We start from the raw sequence: 22221 nt of genomic DNA, 5'->3' as shown, positions 1-22221 counted from the left end.
CCTTCTTGTTTTTGCTTCCAAAGTGAATAACCTCACATTTATCCAAATTATACTGCATCGCCATTGATTTGCCCACTCACCCAATCTGTCCAGATCATTCTGAAGGATCTCTGCATCCTCGTCACAGTTCACCCTCCCACCCAACTTGGTATCATCGGCAAACTTTGAGATGTTACATTTTGTTCCCTCATCCAAATCATTAATATATATTATGAATAGCTGGGGTTCCAGCACCGATCCCTGTGGCACCCCACTAGTTACTGCCTGCCAATTTGAAAAGCACCCATTAATTCCTACTCTTTGTGTTCTCTCTGCCAACCAGTTATCTATGATGTGGAGATGCCGGCGTTGGACTGGGGTAAACACAGTAAGAAGTCTAACAACACCAGGTTAAAGTCCAACAGGTTTATTTGGTAGCAAAAGCCACTAGCTGTTCCAAAAGCTAGTGGCTTTTGCTACCAAATAAACCTGTTGGACTTTAACCTGGTGTTGTTAACCAGTTATCTATCCATTGGTGTACAGTGAGAAGTATTGTTTCTTGTGCGCTATACAGACAAAGCATACTGTACATAGGGAAGGAAAGGAGAGTGTGCAGAATGTAGTGTTAGTCATAGCTAGGGTGTAGAGAAAGATCAACTTAGTGCGAGGTAGGCCCATTCAAGAGTCTGATAGCAGCAAGTAAGAAGCTGTTTTTGACTTGGTTGGTATGTGACCTCAGACTTTTGTATTTTTTTTTCCTGATGGAAGAAAATGGAAAAGACTATGTCCAGGCTGCTTGGGGTCCTTGATTATACTGGCAGCTTTTCCGAGCTGGCGGGAAGTATAGACAGTGTCAATGGATGGGGTTTGCATGATGGACTGAGCTTCATTCACAACCCTTTGCAGTCTTTTGTAGTCTTAGACAGAGCAGGAGCTATACCAAGCTGTGATAAACCAGAAAGAATGCTTTCTATGATGCATCTGTAGAAGTTGGTGAGAGTCGTAGCTGACATGCCAAATTTCCTCAGTCGCTTGAGAAAGTAGAGGCATTGGTGGACTTTCTTAGCTATAGCTTCCGCATGGAGGGACCAAGACAGGATGTTGGTGAGCTGGACACCTAAAAACCTGAAGCTCTCAACCATTTCTACATCGCCCCCATTGATGAGGATAGGGGCATGCCCTCCACTACGCTTCCTGAAGTCGATGACTATCTCCCTCGTTTTGTTGACACAGAGGGAGAAATTATTGTCATCGCAACAGCTCACCAGATTCTCCATCTCTTTCCATCTCATCATTGTTTGAGATCTGACCCACAACGGTGGTGTCATCAGCAAACTTGAAAATCCCCCTTAGTGTCAGGGGGACTAGCGAGGGTAGATGCATGGGTTATGGGGATAGGGCCTGGGTAGGACTCGATGGGCTGAATAGCCTCCTTCTGCACTGTGTGATTCTATGTATCGATGTAATGGAATTTCTTGACTTGGATTGTAATCTCTGGATTACTCCCAGTGCCACGTGCCAGCAAGCACGGAAATAGAATAGTGCAGATGAATGCGCGGCTTAAGAGTTGAGAATGTGGAGACCAGCTTGGATTCCCGCCAGGAAGAACCTTGACCAGTGAGGTGGGTAAGGTCAGTGAGCTCGGAGGATAGCGTCCCGGAGTGGTGAATTGCATGCTAAGAATGTCATTAATATTTAAATCGGGCGCCAAGCTGATTTCGCCGACAAAGTAGGACCGGTATGATCGGGGGAGGCGAAAAACCGGGCGCCTTTCTCCTTTTTAACCTCCCGCCCTATCTTACCACCTCACCTCACCGAAAGTCAGGTGGGAAGAGGTTGTGAGATCGTGTCCTTAGAGACGTTTTGGGAAGGTTGCGCCCTACATTTGGTGTAGAGATGTTCACAACCTCACCACATTCAAAACCACTTTGCCAACAATGAAAAACTTTTGAAATGCCATCGCTTTTGTAACAGAGGAAACTCAGCAGCGAATTTACACAGTAAATGTAACATGCAATATTGATCCAATTCACTTTAACTTTTATTCTGATTTTTCAGACGTACGGCAGCAAGAACTTGAAGCGAATTGGAGTAATTCTCCAAAGAGGGATTCTCATTCTCATGATAGCCTGCTTCCCCTGCTGGGCGCTCTTCATAAACATCGAGCACATTTTATTGGCTTGCAAACAGTCTCCTGCAGTGGCCAAGTGAGTGTTTCATTGACATTTGATTATCTTTGTAGCTGGAAAATCCTGGAACTCCCTCCCTAACAGCACAGTGAGTGCACCTAGACCACATGGATGCAGCAATTCAGTAAGGCGACTCTTAACCACCCACTCAAAGGCAATTATGGGGGGTGGGCAATAAATGCCAGCCTAGCCATGCCCACCCAAGAACAATGAAATAAAGGGAATGGTATTTGAGTGAAAGAAGCAATGTGGTCCAGCGATCCAATGGAAGTGTGTGTTCGTTTTACTGCTGCCTGCCTTAACGATTTATACTAGGATTGGAAAATTTCAAATTTTTCTTTCCTTCTCGGAAGTAGATCGGGGACAGTAGAGGACAGAAGGATGGAATTCAGCCCATCGAGTCTAACTGGCTCTGTCAGACAGCAATCCAGTTAGTCCCTCTCCTGCTCCATCTAAATATCCCTGTAATTATTTCTCATTTAATTATCCAATTCCCCTTTGAAGGCCCTGATTGAATTGTTTCCACTGTCTGAACGGAGGAACGTATGAACAGGTCAAATGTTAGTAAAACATCAGAATTTCCTGGAGTGACCGTCACTGGATTCACTGATTTCCTGGTTTTATTGTGCCTGGTACAGAAATCCGGCTGTGGCTCCAGTCTGTGCCAGGCCTAACTTCCTACCTTCGTTGCCATGGCACCGTATGGTGGCGCTTGGCTGCGCTGAATGACTTACCTCAGCTTGGGTTTATCTTTGGTTACAGATGGTGATGCTCAGTGGTTTCTCTATTGTTACCATCCACTTTTCTTACAGGTTGGCACAACTCTATGTGGAGATGTTTATTCCTGGCCTTCCTGTGAGTAATTCATTATGGGTAATTCTAATCCAAACACACACACAGTCGTTGATTATACAAACGTTGTTCTGACCGAAAGGGCCAAAGATTCCAGTCAGCAAATTCACAATGTGACTGACTGGCCAATTTCATCATTTATTAAGCTACAGATATCAGGATGACACAACAGCAACTTACATTTTATTCATTTGTTCATCGGATGTGGGTGTCGCTGGCTGGACCAGCATTTATTGCCCATCCGCAATTGCTCTTCAGCTGAGTGGCTTGTGAGGCCATTTCAGAGGGCATTTCTTTTAGAATCATCCAGATTTCTGTGGGTCTGGAGTTACATGTACGACAACAGACTGCCTTTCCTGAAAGGCATTGATGAACCTCATGGGCTTTTATGACAATCATTAGAATTTTAATCCCGGATTTTATTCAACTTAAAGTTCACCATCCGCCATGGTGGGATTCGAACCCGGGTCCCCAGAATATTTTTACCCAGATTCCATGGATTAGAGTCAGAGAATCATAGAGGTTTACAGTATGGAAACAGGCCCTTAAGCCCAACTTGTCCATGCCGCCCTTTTTTTTTAAACCCCTAAGCTCGTCACAATTGCCCGCATTTGGCCCATATCCCTCTATACCCATCTTACCCATGTAACTGTCTAAACACTTCTTAAAAGACAAAATTGTACCCGCCTCTAGTACTACCTCTGGCAGCTTGTTCCAGACACTCATCACCCTCTGTGTGAAAAAATTGATCCTCTGGACCCTTTTGTATCTCTCCCCTCTCACCTTAAACCTGTGCCCTCTAGTTTTAGACTCCCCTACCTTTGGGAAAAGATATTGACTGTCTAGCTGATCTATGCCCCTCATTATTTTGAAAACCTCTTTAAGATCACCTCTAAGTCTCCTTCACTCCAGAGAAAAAACATCCCAGCCTATCCAGCCTCTCCTTGTAACTCAAACCATCAAGTCCAGGTCGCATCCTAGTAAATCTTTGCTGCACTCTTTCTAGTTTAATAATATTCTTTGTATAATAGGGTGACCAGAACTGTACACAGTATTCCAAGTGTGGCCTTACCAATGTCTTGTACAACTTTAACAAGACATCCCAACTCCTGTATTCAATGTTCTGACCAATGAAACCAAGCATGCTGAATGCCTTCTTCACCACTCTGTCCAACTGTCACTCCACTTTCAAGGAGCTATGAACATGTACCCCCAGATCTCTTTGTTCTGTAACTCTCCCCAACACCCTACCATTAACTGAATAAGCCCTGCCTTGGTTTGATCAACCGAAATGCATCACCTCGCATTTATCTAAATTAAACTTCATCTGCCATTCGTCAGTCCACTGGCCCAATTGACCAAGATTCCATTGCAATCCTAAATAACTTTCTGAACTGTCCACTATGCCACCAATCTTGGTGTCATCTGCAAGCTTACTAACCATGCCTCCTAAATTCTCATACAAATCATTAATATGAATGACAAATAAGTACCCAGCACTGATCCCTGAGGCACACCGCTGGCCTCAGGCCTCCAGTTTGAAAAACAACCCTCTACAACCACCCTCCGGCATCTGTCATCAAGCCAATTTTATATCCATTTGGCTACCTTATCCTGGATCCCGTGAGATTATTAGTCCAGTGACAATAACCTTACGCCACCATGTCCTCTCAAATACAGCTGCTGGAAATTGAAATACAAACAGAAAAAGCTGGAAATGTTCAGCAAGTCAGGCAGTATCTGTGGAGAGAAAATCTGAGTGAACATTTCAGGTCTATTTTCTTTCACCAGCACGGTCCTTAGTCAGACAGTCTGAGTGTCAGAGCAGATTTCTCTGCAGTGAGACTTGAACCCACATTCTTCTGACTCTGCTGTCAGAGGGCTATGAACTGAGCGATGGTGAGCAGGCTAATGCCATATTTGTACGTTTCACATACTCAGTTAATGGCAGGGTGTTGGGGGGAGTTCCAGAACAAAGAGATCTAGGAGTACAGGTTCATAGCTCCTTGAAAGTGGAGTCACAGGTGGACAGAATGGTGAAGAAGGCATTCGACATGCTTGGTTTCATCGGTCAGAACATTGAATACAGGAGTTGGGACGTCTTGTTGAAGTTCTACAAGACATTGGTAAGGCCACACTTAGAATACTGTGTACAGTTCTGGTCACCCTATTATAGAAAGGATGTAATTAATCTAGAAAGAGTGCAGAAAATATTTACTAGGATGCTACTGGGAGTTGGTGGTTTGAGTTATAAGGAGAGGCTGGATAGACTGGGACTTTTTTCTCTGGAGCGTAGGAGGCTGAGGAGTGATCTTATAGAGGTTTATAAAATAATGAGGGGCACAGATCAGCCAGATAGTCAATATCTTTTCCCAAGGGTAGGGGAGTCTAAAACCAGAGGGCATAGGTTTAAGGTGAGAGGGGAGAGATACAAAAGTGTCCAGAGGAGCAATATTTTTCACACAGAGAGTGGTGAGTGTCTGGAACAAGCTACCAGAGGTAGTAGTAGAGGTGGGTGCAATTTTGTCTTTTAGATAGCATTTAGACAGTTACTTGGGTAAGATGGGTATCGAGGGATATGGGCCAAATGCGGGCAATTGGGATTAGCTTAGGGGTTTTTTAAAAAGGGGCAGCATGGACAAGTTGGGCCGAAGGGCCTGTTTCCATGCTGTAAACCTCTATGACTCTATGATATCCGAGGCAGTTCCAGCTTTGACCATACAGGGTGTGTGTGAATACTCTGCACTCAGATGGAACAGAACCCCAACACGGCACTGGCTGAATGTAACTTTCTTTTCTATTTCAATAGTGATCGATACACTGTCTGCTGCTAATTATTTTCAATATTCTTTCTTAGGCAGTGTTTCTTTATGACTTAGAGATCAGATACCTTCAGAGTCAGGTAAAATTACTGAATGTTGGGATGTGAATGAAATTCGATAATTATTGCAGTGGGATAGAGTTGTGCGCTGTTAGTTTCACGTTATTGGTTATTTTGATGACCAATCAGACAAGGGGAGAAAATTGATACTATCTCAGGGATGAATTTGGACAAGGGAGCTGCAATCAGAGTCTGGGAATTTGGGGTCCATCCAGCAGTGGGGTTTATGGGGTGCGAGGGACAGACGCTGCATCAGGAGCTGAAACGTTCTGACAGTGTGGAATGACAGCGGGAACTTGCAGCCGCCATTCCTGAGAGAAACCGTCAGGAAGCTGCTTGTTTCTCATTGCCGGGAATCAAATGGACACATGAGGGAAATTCCCTCCCACGCCATCCAATCGACCATCCTGCCAGCATGGTTTCACACTGATACAGAATACATCCGGACCAGAAAGCCTGTCGATCATCAGAGGCTAGGAATCCTGCGGCGAGTAACCCACCTCCTGACTCCCCAGAGCCTGTCCACCATCTCTAAGGCACAAGTCAGGAGTGTGATGGAATGCTCCCCACTTGCCTGGATGGGTGCAGCTCCAACAACACTCAAGAAGCTCGACACCATCCAGGACAAAGCAGCCCCACTTGATTGGCACCACATCTACAAACATTCACTCCCTCCACTACCGACGCTCAGTAGCAGCAGTGTGTACCATCTACAAGATGTACTGCAGCAACTCACCAAAGATCCTTAGACAGCACCTTCCAAACTCACAACCACTTCCATCTAGAAGGACAAGGGCAGCAGATAAATGGGAACACCACCACCTGCAAGTTCCCCTCCAAGCCACTCACCATCCTGACTTGGAAATATATCACCGTTCCTTTACAGTCGCTGGGTCAAAATCCTGGAATTCCCTCCCTAAGGGCCTTGTGGGTCAGCACATGGACTGAAGAGTCCCAAGAAGGCAGCTCACCACCACCTTCTCAAGGGCAACTAGGGATGGGCAATAAATGCTGGCCAGCCAGCGACGCCCATGTCCCACAAGTGAATTTAAAAAAGGGACAAATCAGGAGTGTGATGGAATATTCTCCACTTCCCTGGATGAGTGCAGCTCCAACAACACCCAAGAAGCTTGACACCATCCAAGACAAAGCAGGCAGCTTGATTGGCACCCCAATCTCAAACACTTACACCCTCCACTACAGGTGCACAGTGCAGCTATGTGTACTATCTACAAGATTCATGGCAGGAACTCACCAACACTCCTTAGGCAGCAACTTCCAAATCCACGGCCACTACCGTCTGGAAGGACAGGAACAGCAGATACCTGGGAACATCATCACCAGGAAGTTTCTCTCCAAGCCACTCACCATCCTGACTTGGAATTATATTACCGTTCCTTCACTTGTCACTGGGTGACAATCCTGGGACTCCTTTTCAGTTTGAGTTTACCTTTGGTTACAGATGGTGATGCACAGTGGTTTCCCTATTGGTTCCCTATCACAGTTTTCCCAACAGCACCATGGGAGTACCTACACCTCATGGACTGCAGCGGTTCAGAAAGGCAGCTCACCACCACCCTCTCAAGGGCAATTATGAATGGGCAATGAACGTTGGCCGAGCCAGTGATGGCACATTCCATGAATGAATTAAAAAGAACCTGTTTTCTATTAAGAACAAAGAACAATACAGCACAGGAACAGGCCCTTCGGCCCTCCAAGCCCGCGCCGCTCCCTGGTCCAAACTAGACCATTCTTTTGTATCCCTCCATTCCCACTCCGTTCATATGGCTGTCTAGATAAGTCTTAAACGTTCCCAGTGTGTCCGCCTCCACCACCTTGCCTGGCAGCGCATTCCAGGCCCCCACCACCCTCTGTGTAAAATATGTCCGTCTGATATCTGTGTTAAACCTCCCCCCCTTCACCTTGAACCTATGACCCCTCGTGAACGTCACCACCGACCTGGGGAAAAGCTTCCCACCGTTCACCCTATCTATGCCTTTCATAATTTTATACACCTCTATTAAGTCTTGAAGGGTAATTTCAGGAATGACTTCATTGTTTTGTTCCCACCTCAGGGGATCATCATGCCTCAGATTCTCACTGGTTTCATCGCCAACATCCTCAATGCTGTCATCAATTATCTCTTGCTCTTTGTGCTGAACCTGGGAGTGCCGTAAGTAAGAAACAAGTTTCAAAATGTTAAATATCAAATCTATATTTGAATCCGGGTTCTGGTAAATGAATCTTTGCCTGAACGATGATCCAGACTTTATTTGAAGCTGCCTTTAATCTGCAAACTTGTTTCCCAGGGGTTCGGCTGCTGCCAATGTTGCCTCTCAGTACTGTCAAGCTATTCTCCTGTTTGGATATATCCGCTGGAAAAAGCTGTATGTTGGAACCTGGACAGGTAGGTTTCAGGGAGGCTCATTTACACTCTGGGCAATGATGTGAAATGGACAATATCCAATTGGACCCTCTCTATACACCCTCCGGGGGGGTCTATGACAAAAGGATAGAGATATATCTGTTCTGTTACTGAACTCGAACACAAACTCCCAATCACACATTGATGAATGGTGTAAGTGTTTGGGTTTTTTATTGATGAACAGACTATATTCAGAGTAGCAGGAGAGCTCTGTGTACACAGGCTATCAGAGTATCGCTCCAACCGCTCTGTTACATGTTGCCACACATCACTTCCTGTGGTGAGGATGTATTTAACGATATGCAAATTCAGTGATATGCTAATCAGAACACCCTGCTACATCCATCACAACAAAACCCAGAGTCAATTTGAAAGTTGAGCTGACCTGGATGTTGTGAATGATTTTCTCTCGTCCTACTTTATACTGTGTTAGTAACTCCACTGGTTTTCTTTGTGTAGGATGGTCCACTGAGTGCCTGCAGGAGTGGGGCCACTTTACACGGTTGGCAATTCTTAGCATGCTGATGCTTTGTGGCGAATGGTGGGCCTATGATAGTGGAATTTTATTTGCAGGTAAATAAACATCCTCAGTGTTTGAAAATACACACCATAGGTGGTGACACAGTGGTTAGCATTGCTGCCTCACAGCACCAGGGTTCGCTTCCCGACTTGGATCACTATCTGGGCGGAATCTGCACGTTCTCTCCGTGTCTGCGTGGGTTTCCTCCGGGTGCTCCGGTTTCCTCCCACAGTCCCGAAAGACGTGCTGGTTAGGGTGCATTGGCCGTGCTAAATTCTCCCTCAGTGTTACCCGAACCGGCGCCGGAGTGTGGCGACTAGGGGATTTTCACAGTAACTTCATTGCAGTGTTACTTGCCCATCATCAAGAATGATGATTGCCAATTGGCTGGATGAGCATGACTCACTGGAATATCAGAGGCCACAAGTGCTCCCAGATGCAGAGGAGGGCAACATTAATAGATACCGTGGATACTCAGCGTTGGACATCGCACGGTTTTCGTGGCTCTCATGCCTTTACACCTAAGAAACCCAGACAACCACTGCCTGACCTGTGACGTTAAACCTTACAGTGCAGCGCATGTACCCCCATCCCCTCTCCCACGCCTTCTCTCTCTGGGTGAAATGCTGCCTGCTCCTTAGGATGGCTGCCTTCAGCCTTCCTCCCATATCAATCCCCCTGGCCATTGGCAGGCAATCACTGGGAGATTCTGGTCAGCATCTGGACCCGGGAAGATCAGAAACCGATTTACATCCAGCACAAATCCAATTTTAGGTGTGACGATACTAAGAACAAAAAGAACAAAGAACAATACAGCACAGGAACAGGCCCTTCGGCCCTCCAAGCCCGCGCCGCTCCCCGGTCCAGGATTGAATCCTGAATCCAGGATCCCCGCCCAATTTTCCAGCCTATCTACATACCAATATCCTATCCACCGAGCTGTCCCTCACAGCTACGATGCTTTGTTCATTACAACCTATTAACTCACCCCCACCCCCCTATTCCAGACCATGTGATCCCCAGGGAGAGGCGAAAACCCAGAGTGAAAAACCCCAGGGCCAATATGGGGAAAAAAAAAATCTGGGAAATTCCTCTCCGACCCCCTGAGGCGATCGAAACGAGTCCAGGAGATCACAATGGCCCTGATCGGAAAATGCTTCCCAACCCTAGTCATTTCCACTTCCATGAACACCATATGAATTCCCTGCCCCCGAGACAGGTTCCCAACTATCCGCAGTCTCGCTCTGTACTGGCACCAGCAAGATGATCATAGAATGAAGCCTTGAAACGAGAAACAAGGAACAATTAGCCCGCGCCGCTCCCTGGTCCAAACTAGACCACTCTTTTGTATCCCTCCATTCCCACTCCGGTCATATAGCTGTCTAGATAAGTCTTAAACGTTCCCAGTGTGTCCGCCTCCACCACCTTGCCCGGCAACACATTCCAGGCCCCCACGACCCTCTGTGTGAAATATGTCCTTCTGATATCTATCTACTGTACCTTTAAGAAATGTATTTATATCATAGTTCTTGCACAGGGGATGGTTCAGAGCCAGCTCAGTTTAATCAGTGCCGATCTGTCTGCTCCAGGCAGCCCACATGCGGAGAATGCAGAAGAATAATCAATCCTTGTTATTGGGGTGTTGTTTTTTAATTGAGCTATTGCGGTTTTTTTTTGGTTGCCCCCTGGGGTTTCAGCGAAAGGTTTAATTAGGTTGATTGACAAGAGACAGTCATGTATATGGGCAGAACTAAACTTACAGAGAAAAAGCAGGCAGATCTTTGCTTGGATCTACAAGAAGCAAGAGCTCGACTCTCTCTCTCTCTCTTCGGAGATGGTAGATTGGTATCTGCTAAAAAGTAGGTACTTCATTCCAGAGGTGTTCTGGGGGTTTGAGGACCAGCAGCCCACCTGCCAGCACGTAAGCCTGTTGCTTGCTAATTGATTGTGAAGAGGAGTTTACGCCTATGGGGAGCATTGCTTAAATTGGAACCAATAGAGATAGGCTAGCAGTTAAGAATTGTACATTGTCAAGTTTAAGTATTTCAATTGGTAAAAGTTATGCTAATTCTTTTTGTCATGTTTAAACTGTATTGTTAGCTAAAGTTAATAAAAGTTAAATTGTTAATAAAAGCTTCCAAATGGCTCAATAGAATCACACATCAAGTGAAACATCTTATCCTCACACGAATGCCAAATTCTAAAAATAGTTTGGAGTCTAGGCTAACTTCATAATATTCTTTGGGGTTTCTGACCTGATCCCTAACATGGGCCTCTCACCAAATGTTCCCCACATAATGGGGTCTGCACCAGGCCTAATGGGGTGGCAGAATGCACCCCCCCCCGTCCCACCTCCCCAACACAGGTAGGTGGCCACGTGGCCTCCTTCTGTGCCATAACATACTCCTGGCAGTGGTTTCTGATTGACACTGGCAGATAACCGCCCCCCTCCCCCCACCCCCACAACCCTCTTGGACACAATAATCGGGGGAGGGTAATTAGAGGTTTGGACCCACTCCCCAAAACAAAAACACAAGAAATTTGTTTCCGATCTGTGGGAAGCTTAATTCCACGCAAGGTATTTTTTTCTCTCTGAACAGTAAAGTTTTTTTTTAAAGTTTATTTATTAGTCACAAGCAAGGCTTACATTAACAGTGCAATGAAGCTACTGTGAAATTCCCCTAGTCGCCACACTCCGGCGCCTGTTCAGGTCAATGTACCTGACCAGCACGTCTTTCAGAATGTGAGAGGAAACCGGAGCACCCGAAGGAAACCCACGCAGACACGGGGAGAATGTGCAAACTCCACACAGACAGTGACCCAAACTGTGAATCGAACCCAAGTCCCTGGCGCTGTGAGACAGCAGTGCTAACCACTGCGCCACCATGCCACATGCGGTTAGTTAGTTAGTTTGCTTTAGGGCAGTTTAATTTACTGATTATTTCCTTCCTGTTCGCAGGGTTAGTTAATGAAGTTGAACTCGGAGCCCAGGGCATCATTTTCTACATATTAGGAATAACATACAGGGTAAGGATGAAGATTCTGTACAGAAACTGACTGCAATTGTTTAGTTCTTTTCATGACCAAAGGATGTGTCCAAGTGAAATGCAATATTTATATATCTGAGGCATGTTTTAACTAAAGAATAGCAATTTTAACACAGGAAGTGGGCAAAATCACACTTAGCACCTGGAGAAAGTATGAAATGAAGATTAAACATTCCCTTCTTTTTACTGCTCTTACAATGAAGGACTATTCCGTTCGATGTAATCTGGTCCATTATAGTGCATCTCAGACTCAGGGGAGCAGGCAGTCACACTGCACCTTCAGTAATACCACTGATCTATTTGCTAAGTGGTAGCTGTACCCTCAAAGAGTCACTAAAACCTCATCAAAGAAGAAGGCAATATAAAACTTGTCAACTGGAGCTATCTTCCACAATTCCATTTGTCTCCCCTTCCATCAGTGCCTTTACATTCTTCCTTTTCAAATAGTTACACGATTCCATTCAAAATGATACTATGGTCCATCCCTCAGTCACTCCTCGTACTAAAGTATTCCACATGCTAATAATCCTCTCCACAGCGCAGTGGCACGGTGGTTAGCACTGTTGCTTCACAGCGCCAGGGACCCGGGTTCGGTTCCAGTCTTGGGTGACCGTGCGGAGTCTGCACGTTCTCCCCGTGTCTGCGTGGGTTTCCTCCGGGCGCTCCGATTTCCTCCCACAGTCCGAAAGATGTGCAGGTTAGGTGGATTGGCCATGCTAAATTGCCCCTTAGTGTCAAAAGATGTGCAGGTTAGGTGGATTGGCCATGCTAAATTGCCCCTTAGTGTAAAAGATGTGTAGGTTAGGTGGATTGGCCATTCTAAATTGTCTCTTTTGTCCAAAGATGTGTAGGTTAGGTGGATTGGCCATGCTAAATTGCCCCTTAGTGTAAAAGATGTGCAGGTTAGGTGGATTGGCCATGCTAAATTGCCCCTTAGTGTAAAAGATGTGCAGGTTAGGCGGATTGGCCATGCTAAATTGCCTCTTTTGTCCAAAGATGTGTAGGTTAGGTGGATTGGCCATGCTAAATTTTCCATTAGTGTCAAAAGATGTGAAGGTTGGATGGATTGGCCGTGGGAAATTGCCCCTTAGTGTAAGGGATAAGCAGGGTAAATACGTGGAGTGACGGTGATAGGACCTGTGTAGGATTGGTGTTGGGGCAGGCTCAATGGGCTGAATGGCCTCATGTTTCTCTGCATTAAACTGCATTTGCCACCTATCTGCCCACAATTCTAAACGGCTTACTTTCCGCTGCAATTGCTTGCCTTTCCTCATTTTGCAACCCCTCTTAACTTGGCATCATCATCAAACTTCAATCTTCTCTGCCTTCTCCTGTGCAGGTAAGCTGCAGAACAGAAACAGAGCCACTGGCTTTAACAGCAATGGTAACGCATGTTCCCAGCATCAGTGATGGGTTGTTAATGGGATGTGGACGAGCTTTCCAGCAGGTGATCCAGCTGCTGATTCACCTTGGAATCTGGTTCTAATTTTGTCAGGGGCTATCTGGTTCCTCAATGAGGATCACACGCCAACAACAATAACGCATTTAGATAGCGCCTTCAACAAAATAAGTCTTCTCAATGCACTTTAGAGAAGCATTCTCAAACACGATCTTTCAATTGTTATTCCAAAATGTGAGCAAAAACTTGGGGGGTAATTTTACCATTTTGTTTCTGAGTATTGGGCGGACTTGAAACTGGGAGAGTTTCAGTTCCGTCTTGTGGGCATGTTTTCAGGCCCCCCCATACGCACTCTGCCTGCAAAAATATCAGCAAGCCTGTTGCTTGCTGCAGGGGCTTAACCTGCCCAAAAGCCTGCAGAGGGAGGGAGTGCGCATGTGCAGGACTCTGATGCTGCACATGCGCCTTAGCAGAAGCAGGGATCTGACGGACAAAGAGAGAGCTGTCAGGCTCCTGCTACTGCAGGCAGCCTGAAACAGCTCCTCCCCCCCTGCAGTCGCGGCGGCCCGCAACCGGAGATATAGCCCCCTGCCTAACCCCTCCCGCCGCCCAGACCAATCGCCGACCCCCCCTCCTGCACCGAACACGGATCCGCTGCCCTCCCCCCCACCAATCGCAGACCTGCTGCCCTCCCCCCACCGATCGCAGACTCGCTGCCCTGCCTCCACCAATCGTTGCAGAGTGGCAGCAGACCCCCCTCTCCCTCCCCCCCTCCCTGGCCCCACTGAAAGCTGCAGAGTGGCAGCAGACCCCCTCTCCCTCCCCCCTCTCCCTCCACCCCATTGATGGCTGCAGAGTTGGAACAGGCCCCTCCCCCACATTAGCTCCTCCCCCACATTAGCCCCTGTCCCCATTCGCCCCCACCGGCACTGGCCCCTCCGCCACTGGCCCTGCCCCCCCACTAGCCAAACCCCCTGACACTGCCCAATGGGCATTGCCCAGGTGCCAGGCTGGCATTGACCAGATGCCAGGGTGGCACTGCCAGTCTGGCACTGCACATGGGGCACCCCATCCTTTGCCCTCGGCCTCCCCGGGGGGCCTCAATGGCCTCCGGTTCCATCGCGGGGCCAAGTCGACTACTCCTTGTTCATGGGGAGCGGGTCTAATTCCTCGCCGACGAGAACCTTTCCCAGCGAGGTTATAAAGGGAGGGCGGGCCCGGATGATTGAGCCCTGGGCTCACTAAGCAGATGTAAAATATTTATTATAATAAATTATAATAAATGTCCATATATTGACCTGCCTCCCGCCCATTTCCAGAGAGAGGCTGACTGTGTCGGAAACCCGTCGCTCATAAAATGGCGCAGGTTGCGAAAACCGGCGCCAATCACGCTAAGTGCTTTACGCCTGACTTTACCACCAAGCCGTGCCCAAAAACGGGCCCTAACATGATGGTAAATCGCCCCCTGGTCTAATATTCCAGCTTTTTAGGAGCTTGTTAAAGGAGAGAAAGGGAGAGAATGGGAGGGGTTTAGGACAAGGAATTCCAGAGTTTAGCAGCTACACGGCGGACTGCATGGCCACACGTGTTTGTGATGAAAGTTGGGGTGAAAAACCAGCCAGTATTAGAGAAGCACAGAGAACTCGGAGGGTTGTCGGGCGAGAGGAGGATTCAGAGATAGGGAGGAATGAATACAAGAGCAGGGATGTACTTCTGAGGCTGTACAAGGTTCTGGTCAGACCCCATTTGGAGTATTGTGAGCAGTTTTGGGCCCCATACCTAAGGAAGGATGTGCTGGCCTTGGAGGGGGTCCAGAGGAGGTTCAGAAGAATGATCCAGGAATGAAGGGTTTGTCATATGAGGAACGGTTGAGGACTCTGGGTCTTGTACTCATTGGAGTTTAGAAGGATGAGGGGGGGGGCGGATCTTATTGAAACCTACAGGAAGGATACTGCGAGGCCTGGATAGAGTGGACATGGAGAGGATGTTTCAACTAGTAGGAGAGACCAGAGGGCACAACCTCAGGCTGAAGGGACGCTCCTTTAAAACAGAGATGAGGAGGAATTTCTTCAGCCAGAGAGTGGTGAATGTGTGGAACTCTTTGCCGCAGAATGCTGTGGAGACCAGGTCATTGAGTGTCTTTAAGACAGAGATAGATAGGTTCTTGATTAATAAGGGGATCAGGGGATATGGGGAAAAGGCAGGAGAATGGGGATGAGAAAAACATCAGCCATGATTGAATGGCAGAGCAGATGGGTCGAGTGGCCTAATTCTGCTCCTAGGTCTTATGGTCTAAACACCTTTGTCAAAAATACATCTAACGAGTATCAGACACTTTCCTCCACACTGACACTAAACTAAACTCACTTAATGCGGTATCCTATTTCTAACAAACAGCAATACAAATACAGGTGAGTTAAAACTGCCTCTGCATCTTTCCAATATATTAACAGAAAAGTTACCTTCAACAACAATTAAATGGAAGAAAGGAAATAGAAAATAGCTCACATGGAGTTATTTATGTTCTTTCTCCTGCAGATTTCTCTGGGATACAGTGTGGCTGCGACTGTTCTTGTGGGTAATGCTCTGGGAGCCAGTAATCCACAACAGGCCATGAACTCTGCTAAAGTTGCTCTGTGCTGCATTGGTGAGTGCAATAGTTTAAAATTACTGATGAGCACAACAGTTATTCAAGCAATGGGCGGAATATTGCCAAAAAGTGGCAAAGTCTCAGGGTCTGACTTCAAACCAGAGAAACAGGAAGGTTCTCTCTGCAGGTCTTATGACATTTGGTCAAAAAAAAAAGAAATAGGCGTCTTTCACACCGTCAGTTGAGGGGCAGGACCTAAACATGCCGGTAAGTATGGCACAGTGGGTTAGCATTGCTGCCTCACAGCACCACGGACCCAGGTTCGATTCCCAGCTTGGGTCACTGTCTGTGCGGTGTCTGCACGTTCTCCCCGTGTCTGCGTGGGTTTCCTCCGGGTGCTCCGGTTTCCTCCCACAGTCCGAAAGATGTGCTGGTTAGGGAGCATTGGCCATGCTAAATTCTCCCTCAGTGTACCCGAACAGGCGCCGGAGTGTGGCGACTAGGGGATTTTCACAGTAACTTCATTGCAGTGTTAATGTAAGCCTTACTTGTGACACTATTAAATAAGCTTTTAAAGCTCAGTGAGACACTGAGATTAGGGCAACCTTTATAAAAGGTGCTCTGATTAGAGGAAAAAAATAACCTTCCCATCCACCCCCACCCTGAGTCACATGTAAGGACAGCCAATTTCCTGCCCTAAAAGAACAAAGAACAAAGAACAGTACAGCACAGGAAACAGGCCCTTCGACCCTCCAAGCCTGTGCCGCTCCTTGGTCCAACTAGACCAATCGTTTGTATCCCTCCATTCCCAGGCTGCTCATGTGACTATCCAGGTAAGTCTTAAACGATGTCAGCGTGCCTGCCTCCGCCACCCTACTTGGCAGCGCATTCCAGGCCCCCACCACCCTCTGTGTAAAAAACATCCCTCTAATATCTGAGTTATACTTCGTCCCTCTCACCTTGAGCCCGTGACCCCTCGTGATCGTCACTTCTGATCTGGGAAAAAGCTTCCCACCGTTCACCCTATCTATCCCCTTCATAATCTTGTACACCTCTATTAGATCTCCCCTCATTCTCCATCTTTCCAGAGAGAAGTGAACTATTTTATTTTACAACCACGGTTTCATGTCACTTTTACAGATCCACCATAGAAAGCATTCTTTCTGGTTGTATCACAGCTTGGTCTGCCCAAGACCGCAAGGAACTACAAAAGGTCATGAATGTAGCCCAATCCGTCACGCAAACCAGCCTCCCATCCACTGACTCCGTCTACCACTTCCCGCTGCCTCGGCAAAGCAGCCAGCATAATTAAGGACCCCACGCACCCAGACATTCTCTCTTCCACCTCCTTCCTTTGGGAAAAACATACAAAAGCCTGAGGACACGTAGCAACCGACTCAAGAACAGCTTCTTCCCAGCTGCTGTCAGACTTTTGAATGGACCTACCCTGCATTAAGTTGATCTTTCTCTACACCCTAGCTATGACTGTAACACTACATTCTGCACTCTCTCCTTTCCTTCTCTATGAACGGTATGCTTTGTCTGTATAGCACGCAAGAAACAATACTTTTCACTGTATGCTAATACATGTGATAATAATAAATCAAATCAAATCATGGAATTCATGAGACTTTTAATTACAGATTTGTAAAAATCGTATTTAAATTGCACCACCTGTCATGGGGGGATTCAAACCTGGGTCTCGGGATTCCTAGTCCAGTGACAATACCACTTCGCCACCACCTCCTCACCCACCAGTCAACCCACATAGTCATTGTTGCCAGGCTATTTGACTGCAGGAGTTATCACAGCTGTGCCTGATTCCATCCTTGCCTGATGTCTACACACAGGACACTTTCACTGGGGTTTTTTAAACACTTTATGGTTTGGGGTTTTTAATGCTGTATTTATTGCCTCTTCCCAGTGACCCTGAGATGATGTTAGTGGCGGGTCTCCTCATTGTAGTTCTTATGGTGCTGGTGCTTCCACTGTGGTGTTAGGCAGGGAAATCCAGGACTCCGAGCCAGGGACAATGATGGAATGATGATATGTGGTCAGGACAGGATGGTGTGTGAGTTTAATGGCCACTCGGTGACGACTTTGCTTCTTCTACATTGAGACTCTTCTCCTTCTCTGTGGCAGCAGTTGCAGGAGGTTGTGGATGTCACCTTAGTAGCTTTTTGCATCCTGGAGTTCACACATATCACAGTAACAATGTGGGAACAGCGAACAGGGTGGAGATTGATTCTAATTATCAATCGTGTATTGGTTGGTGCTGAGTGTTGTTGAGGGTAGACCAGGTGAATGGCGAGTATTCTATCATACCACTGATTTAAACCCTTAGATGACTGAGAGGCTTTAAGTAATCAGACTGTCCTCTTTCTCCCTGTTCTTTTAGCCAAAGTGTTGCTATGATGTGCCGGTGCCAGCGTTGGATTGGGGTGACCACATTAAGAAGTCTCACAACACCAGCTTAAAGTCCAACAGGTTTATTGGTATCACGTGAGGTGAGTCCTGATGAAGGGGCAGCGCTCCAAAAGCTCGTGATTCCAAACAAACCTGTTGGACTTTAACTTGGTGTTGGGAGACTACTTGAAGTGTTGCTATAGCTGCTCTACTTAAGCTTCTGGGCAATGTTGCCTTCCCAGGAGGTCCATGATGGGACATTGCTATCATAACTCCAGGAGTCGGCTGGGAAGGGACCGTGCTTGTGTTGCACAAAATGAAATGAAACAATAAACACAAGCCTATGGTGAACCAACAGATCCCAACCAGGATTGAAATGTTAATGGGCCCTCTCAGGGTCTTGCTTTGTACAGGGCTCGGTATATGAACTCCATGAATTACCAATCCCTAGGGAGCTCATATTTAACAAGGCCAAGAGGCAGGTCAATTCGTGATTCCCCATGCAGGGGGAATCCCCATGGGTGTTATCCCAATTGTTTAGGAGGCAGCCTCTGGGAATATTGCTGAGTCAGTCTTGCCAGTGTAGGCTTGCGATCCCAGTTGGTTCTTACATCAGGGTTCTGGATCCCACAGTAAAACCATGCCCCTTAATCTGTTTTTATTGGAGATTTTGGAGTTGGAATGATTCCATGTCTGATGCCTGCTGTGTGCTGAGTTAGCTGATCTCCGCTGGGATGCCATTGCAAGATCAGCCTCAACAACCTGGATTAGGGCGGGGAGAATCAACCAGGGTTGCTGCTCATGATGTTTAGTCAGAGTGCGTGTGTAGATAGGAAAGGAATGGAGCAAAAGGCAGTGATTCCTCCACCACAGTCAAATAAGTCGGCACTCGCTGGCTCGGGTTAACAGAGAAGAAATTCTCTGAAGTATATTACAGGAGGGAAGTGGGGATGATAGGGTCCGTCAAACTGAACCCGGGCAGGGAGTCGGCACCAAGTACGAGAGGTGGGGAGGACATGTTGGAAAAAGAGAGGGTAACTGGAAGCAGTGAGGTGCAACTTCCTTTAAAAAGTTAACTGGAATGTCAATGAGATTATTCGGTGAGAATTCCTCATGCTTTACTCTTCTTTCCACAGGATGCATCGCCTTAGCAATGTCAGTGATAATTGCAGCCACAAAAGATGTGCTGGGCTATATCTTCACCAGTGACAAGTGAGTAACAAATAAATTCAATGTTCATAAAAAACGATTTTTAGAAACCACATTTACAATGTGGCACGGTGGTTAGCACAGCTGCCTCACGGCACCAGGGACCCGGGTTCAATTCCTGGCTCGGATCACTGTCTGTGTGGAGTTTGCACATTCTCCCCGTGTCTGCGTGGGTTTCCTCCGGGTGCTCCGGTTTCCTCCCACAGTCCGAAAAACGTGCTGGTTAGGGTGCATTGGCCATGCTAAATTCTCCCTCAGTGTACCCGAACAGGCGCCGGAGTGTGGCGACGAGGGGATTTTTCACAGTAACTTCATTGTAGTGTTAATGTAAGCTGTTAATGTAATGTGACTAATAAATAAACTTTACTTTACTTTACAAAATGGATTCAGAATCGTGTGAAAACTCTCTAACATCCCTCTTTTCATTTTCCAGGGAAATTGTTCATTTAGTTTCAAAAATACTTCCATTATGTGCTGTTTTGCTTTGGATTCATTGCATTTCAGTGAGTATTCCAGTCTCTCTGGTATCTGTGCAGGTTTATAGGCAACATTACTGCTGTTGCTATTTTTAAATGTGTAATAACTCCACGGAGGCGAAGGTCCCATTAGCACAGTGGGTTAGCACTGCTGCTTCACAGCGCCAGGGACCCGGGTTCGATTCCCGGCTTGGGTCACTGTCTGTGTGGAGTTTGCACACTCTCCCCGTGTCTGCGTGGGTTTCCTCCGGGTGCTCCGGTTTCCTCCCACATTCTGAAAGATGTGCTGGTTAGGTGCATTGACCCGAACAGGCGCCGGAGTGTGGCGACTAGGGGAATTTCACAGTAACTTCATTGCAGTGTTAATGTAAGCCTTACTTATGACTAATAAATAAACTTTAACTTTAAGTTTCTTTATTTATGAGACATACTATACATCAGAGTACTCCCTGTGTGCTCCCTGCTTCAGCAGGCAGAGAGACTGACACATCTGCTTTAAATAGGGAACATGAGGCTGTCTGACTGGGCCATCCATTAAGACTCAATCAGCGAGTCCATACTCTAACAGGCCAACTTCATTTGCCTGACTGAAGTCATCACAAAATGTTAACCACATTATTTTACATCTGTTCCGCCATATCTGTAAAATCTTACCTGCAGCACGCTGATTCTGCATGTCACATTTTGTCATGTAGGGTTGCCAAACCTCCAGGATTGGCCTGGAGTCTCCAGGAATTGTAGGTTAATATCCCAGGACAACTGCTGCATGCCACCCTGGAGAAAAATAATCGGGACGTTAAAAAAGGAATATTGAAAATGGGGGGGAAAAGAGTCTGTCTGGCTGACATTCAAGCATCATTCAATTGGGCAATGAGTCTTTGTGCCTGCCAATTGGTGTAGGAAGGCCATACGTCACAAGGATGGACGTGTTGGCCGACTAATGGCTGGAGGGTGAGGGCAAGTCATGTGATGAAACCCCCAGGAATACATGCAATCAGAGTTGGCAACCCTATCAGAGTGACAAATCTCCTTCCTATTTTGTTACAGATGAAACCCAAGCTCAGATAGAACTTAAAACAGCCAATAAAAATTGTGAGGAGGTTATTCTGACTATTATTGGTTGGTTTTAGGAGGTTTTGTTTTCTGTGTGTTGTGAATTGGGGGTTTCTGGGGTTGTAAATTATTGGTTAAAACTGATCCCAAAGCGGTACTGAAAAATCTGGACTGCAAAACGGTGCGTTCCATGTTTTTATAGTGATATAAAGACACCAATTAGTCATAAAGACTTGGGTAAACACACTGTGAGACTAGACACATGTAAACAGCTATCCATGAATATGAAACTTGAAGACACATTAACAGAACTGGCTGTTCTTGCTTTCATAGAATCATCATAGAATCCCTACAGTGCAGAAGGAGACCATTCAGCCCATCAAGTCTACACCGACCGCAATCCCACCCAGGCCCTATCCCCACATATTCACCCTACTAATCCCCCTGACACTAGAGTCAATTTAGCATGGCCAATCAACCTAACCAACACATCTTTGGAGTGTGGGAGGAAACCGGAGCACCCGGAGGAAACCCACACAGACACGGGGAGAACGTGCAGACAGTGACCATAGAACCATAGAGAATTACAGCTCAGAAACAGGCCTTTTGGCCCTTCTTGTCTGTGCCGAACCATTTTTTGCCTAGTCCCACTGACCTGCACTTGGACCATATCCCTCCACCCCTCTCATCCACGAACCCGTCCAAGTTTTTCTTAAATGTTAAAGGTGACCCGAGGCTGGAATTGAACCTGGGTCCGTGGTGCTGTGAGGCAGCAGTGCTTTGTTTGAAATCAAAATAGAAACTAAATCTGGATTGCATTGACATTCTTCCTTTCTAGTGGTATCATGCTGCTAGCCCTCAAAGCCATATTACTAATTTAATTTGATTTAATTTGATTTATTATTGTCACATGTATTAACATACAGTGAAAAGTATTGTTTCTTGCACTCTACACAGACAAAACATACCGTTCATAGAGAAGGAAATGAGAGAGTGCAGAATGTAGTGTTACAGTCATAGCTAGGGTGTAGAGAAAGATCAACTTAATGCAAGGTAAGTCCATTCAAACGTCTGACGGCAGCAGGGAAGAAGCTGTTCTCGAGTCGGTTGCTACGTGACCTCAGGCTTTTGTATCTTTTTCCCGAAAGAAGAAGATGGAAGAGAGAATGTCCGGGGTGCGTGGGGTCCTTAATTA

At 46.6% G+C, this 22221-nt stretch overlaps 2 protein-coding genes across 2 annotated transcripts in view; one reads left to right on the top strand and one right to left on the bottom strand.

Moving 5' to 3' along the window:
• The window catches only part of LOC144501864 (multidrug and toxin extrusion protein 1-like), a 127993-nt gene that overhangs the window by 37385 nt on the left and 68387 nt on the right, over positions 1–22221 (bottom strand). The window lies entirely within an intron of this gene.
• LOC144501834 (multidrug and toxin extrusion protein 1-like) overlaps positions 1–22221 on the top strand; it is a 57306-nt gene that overhangs the window by 19124 nt on the left and 15961 nt on the right. The window contains exons 7-16 of the mRNA XM_078225886.1: positions 2038–2186; positions 2981–3023; positions 5878–5922; positions 7977–8074; positions 8211–8308; positions 8786–8899; positions 11806–11873; positions 15831–15939; positions 19425–19500; positions 19931–20000. Coding sequence (XP_078082012.1) covers positions 2038–2186; positions 2981–3023; positions 5878–5922; positions 7977–8074; positions 8211–8308; positions 8786–8899; positions 11806–11873; positions 15831–15939; positions 19425–19500; positions 19931–20000 — 870 coding nt within the window. The remainder of the gene's footprint in view (positions 1–2037; positions 2187–2980; positions 3024–5877; positions 5923–7976; positions 8075–8210; positions 8309–8785; positions 8900–11805; positions 11874–15830; positions 15940–19424; positions 19501–19930; positions 20001–22221) is intronic.

Source organism: Mustelus asterias, chromosome 12, assembly GCF_964213995.1.
Source record: "Mustelus asterias chromosome 12, sMusAst1.hap1.1, whole genome shotgun sequence".
NCBI classification, from domain to species: Eukaryota; Metazoa; Chordata; class Chondrichthyes; order Carcharhiniformes; family Triakidae; genus Mustelus; species Mustelus asterias.
This window is presented reverse-complemented; position numbering and strand designations above follow the sequence as displayed.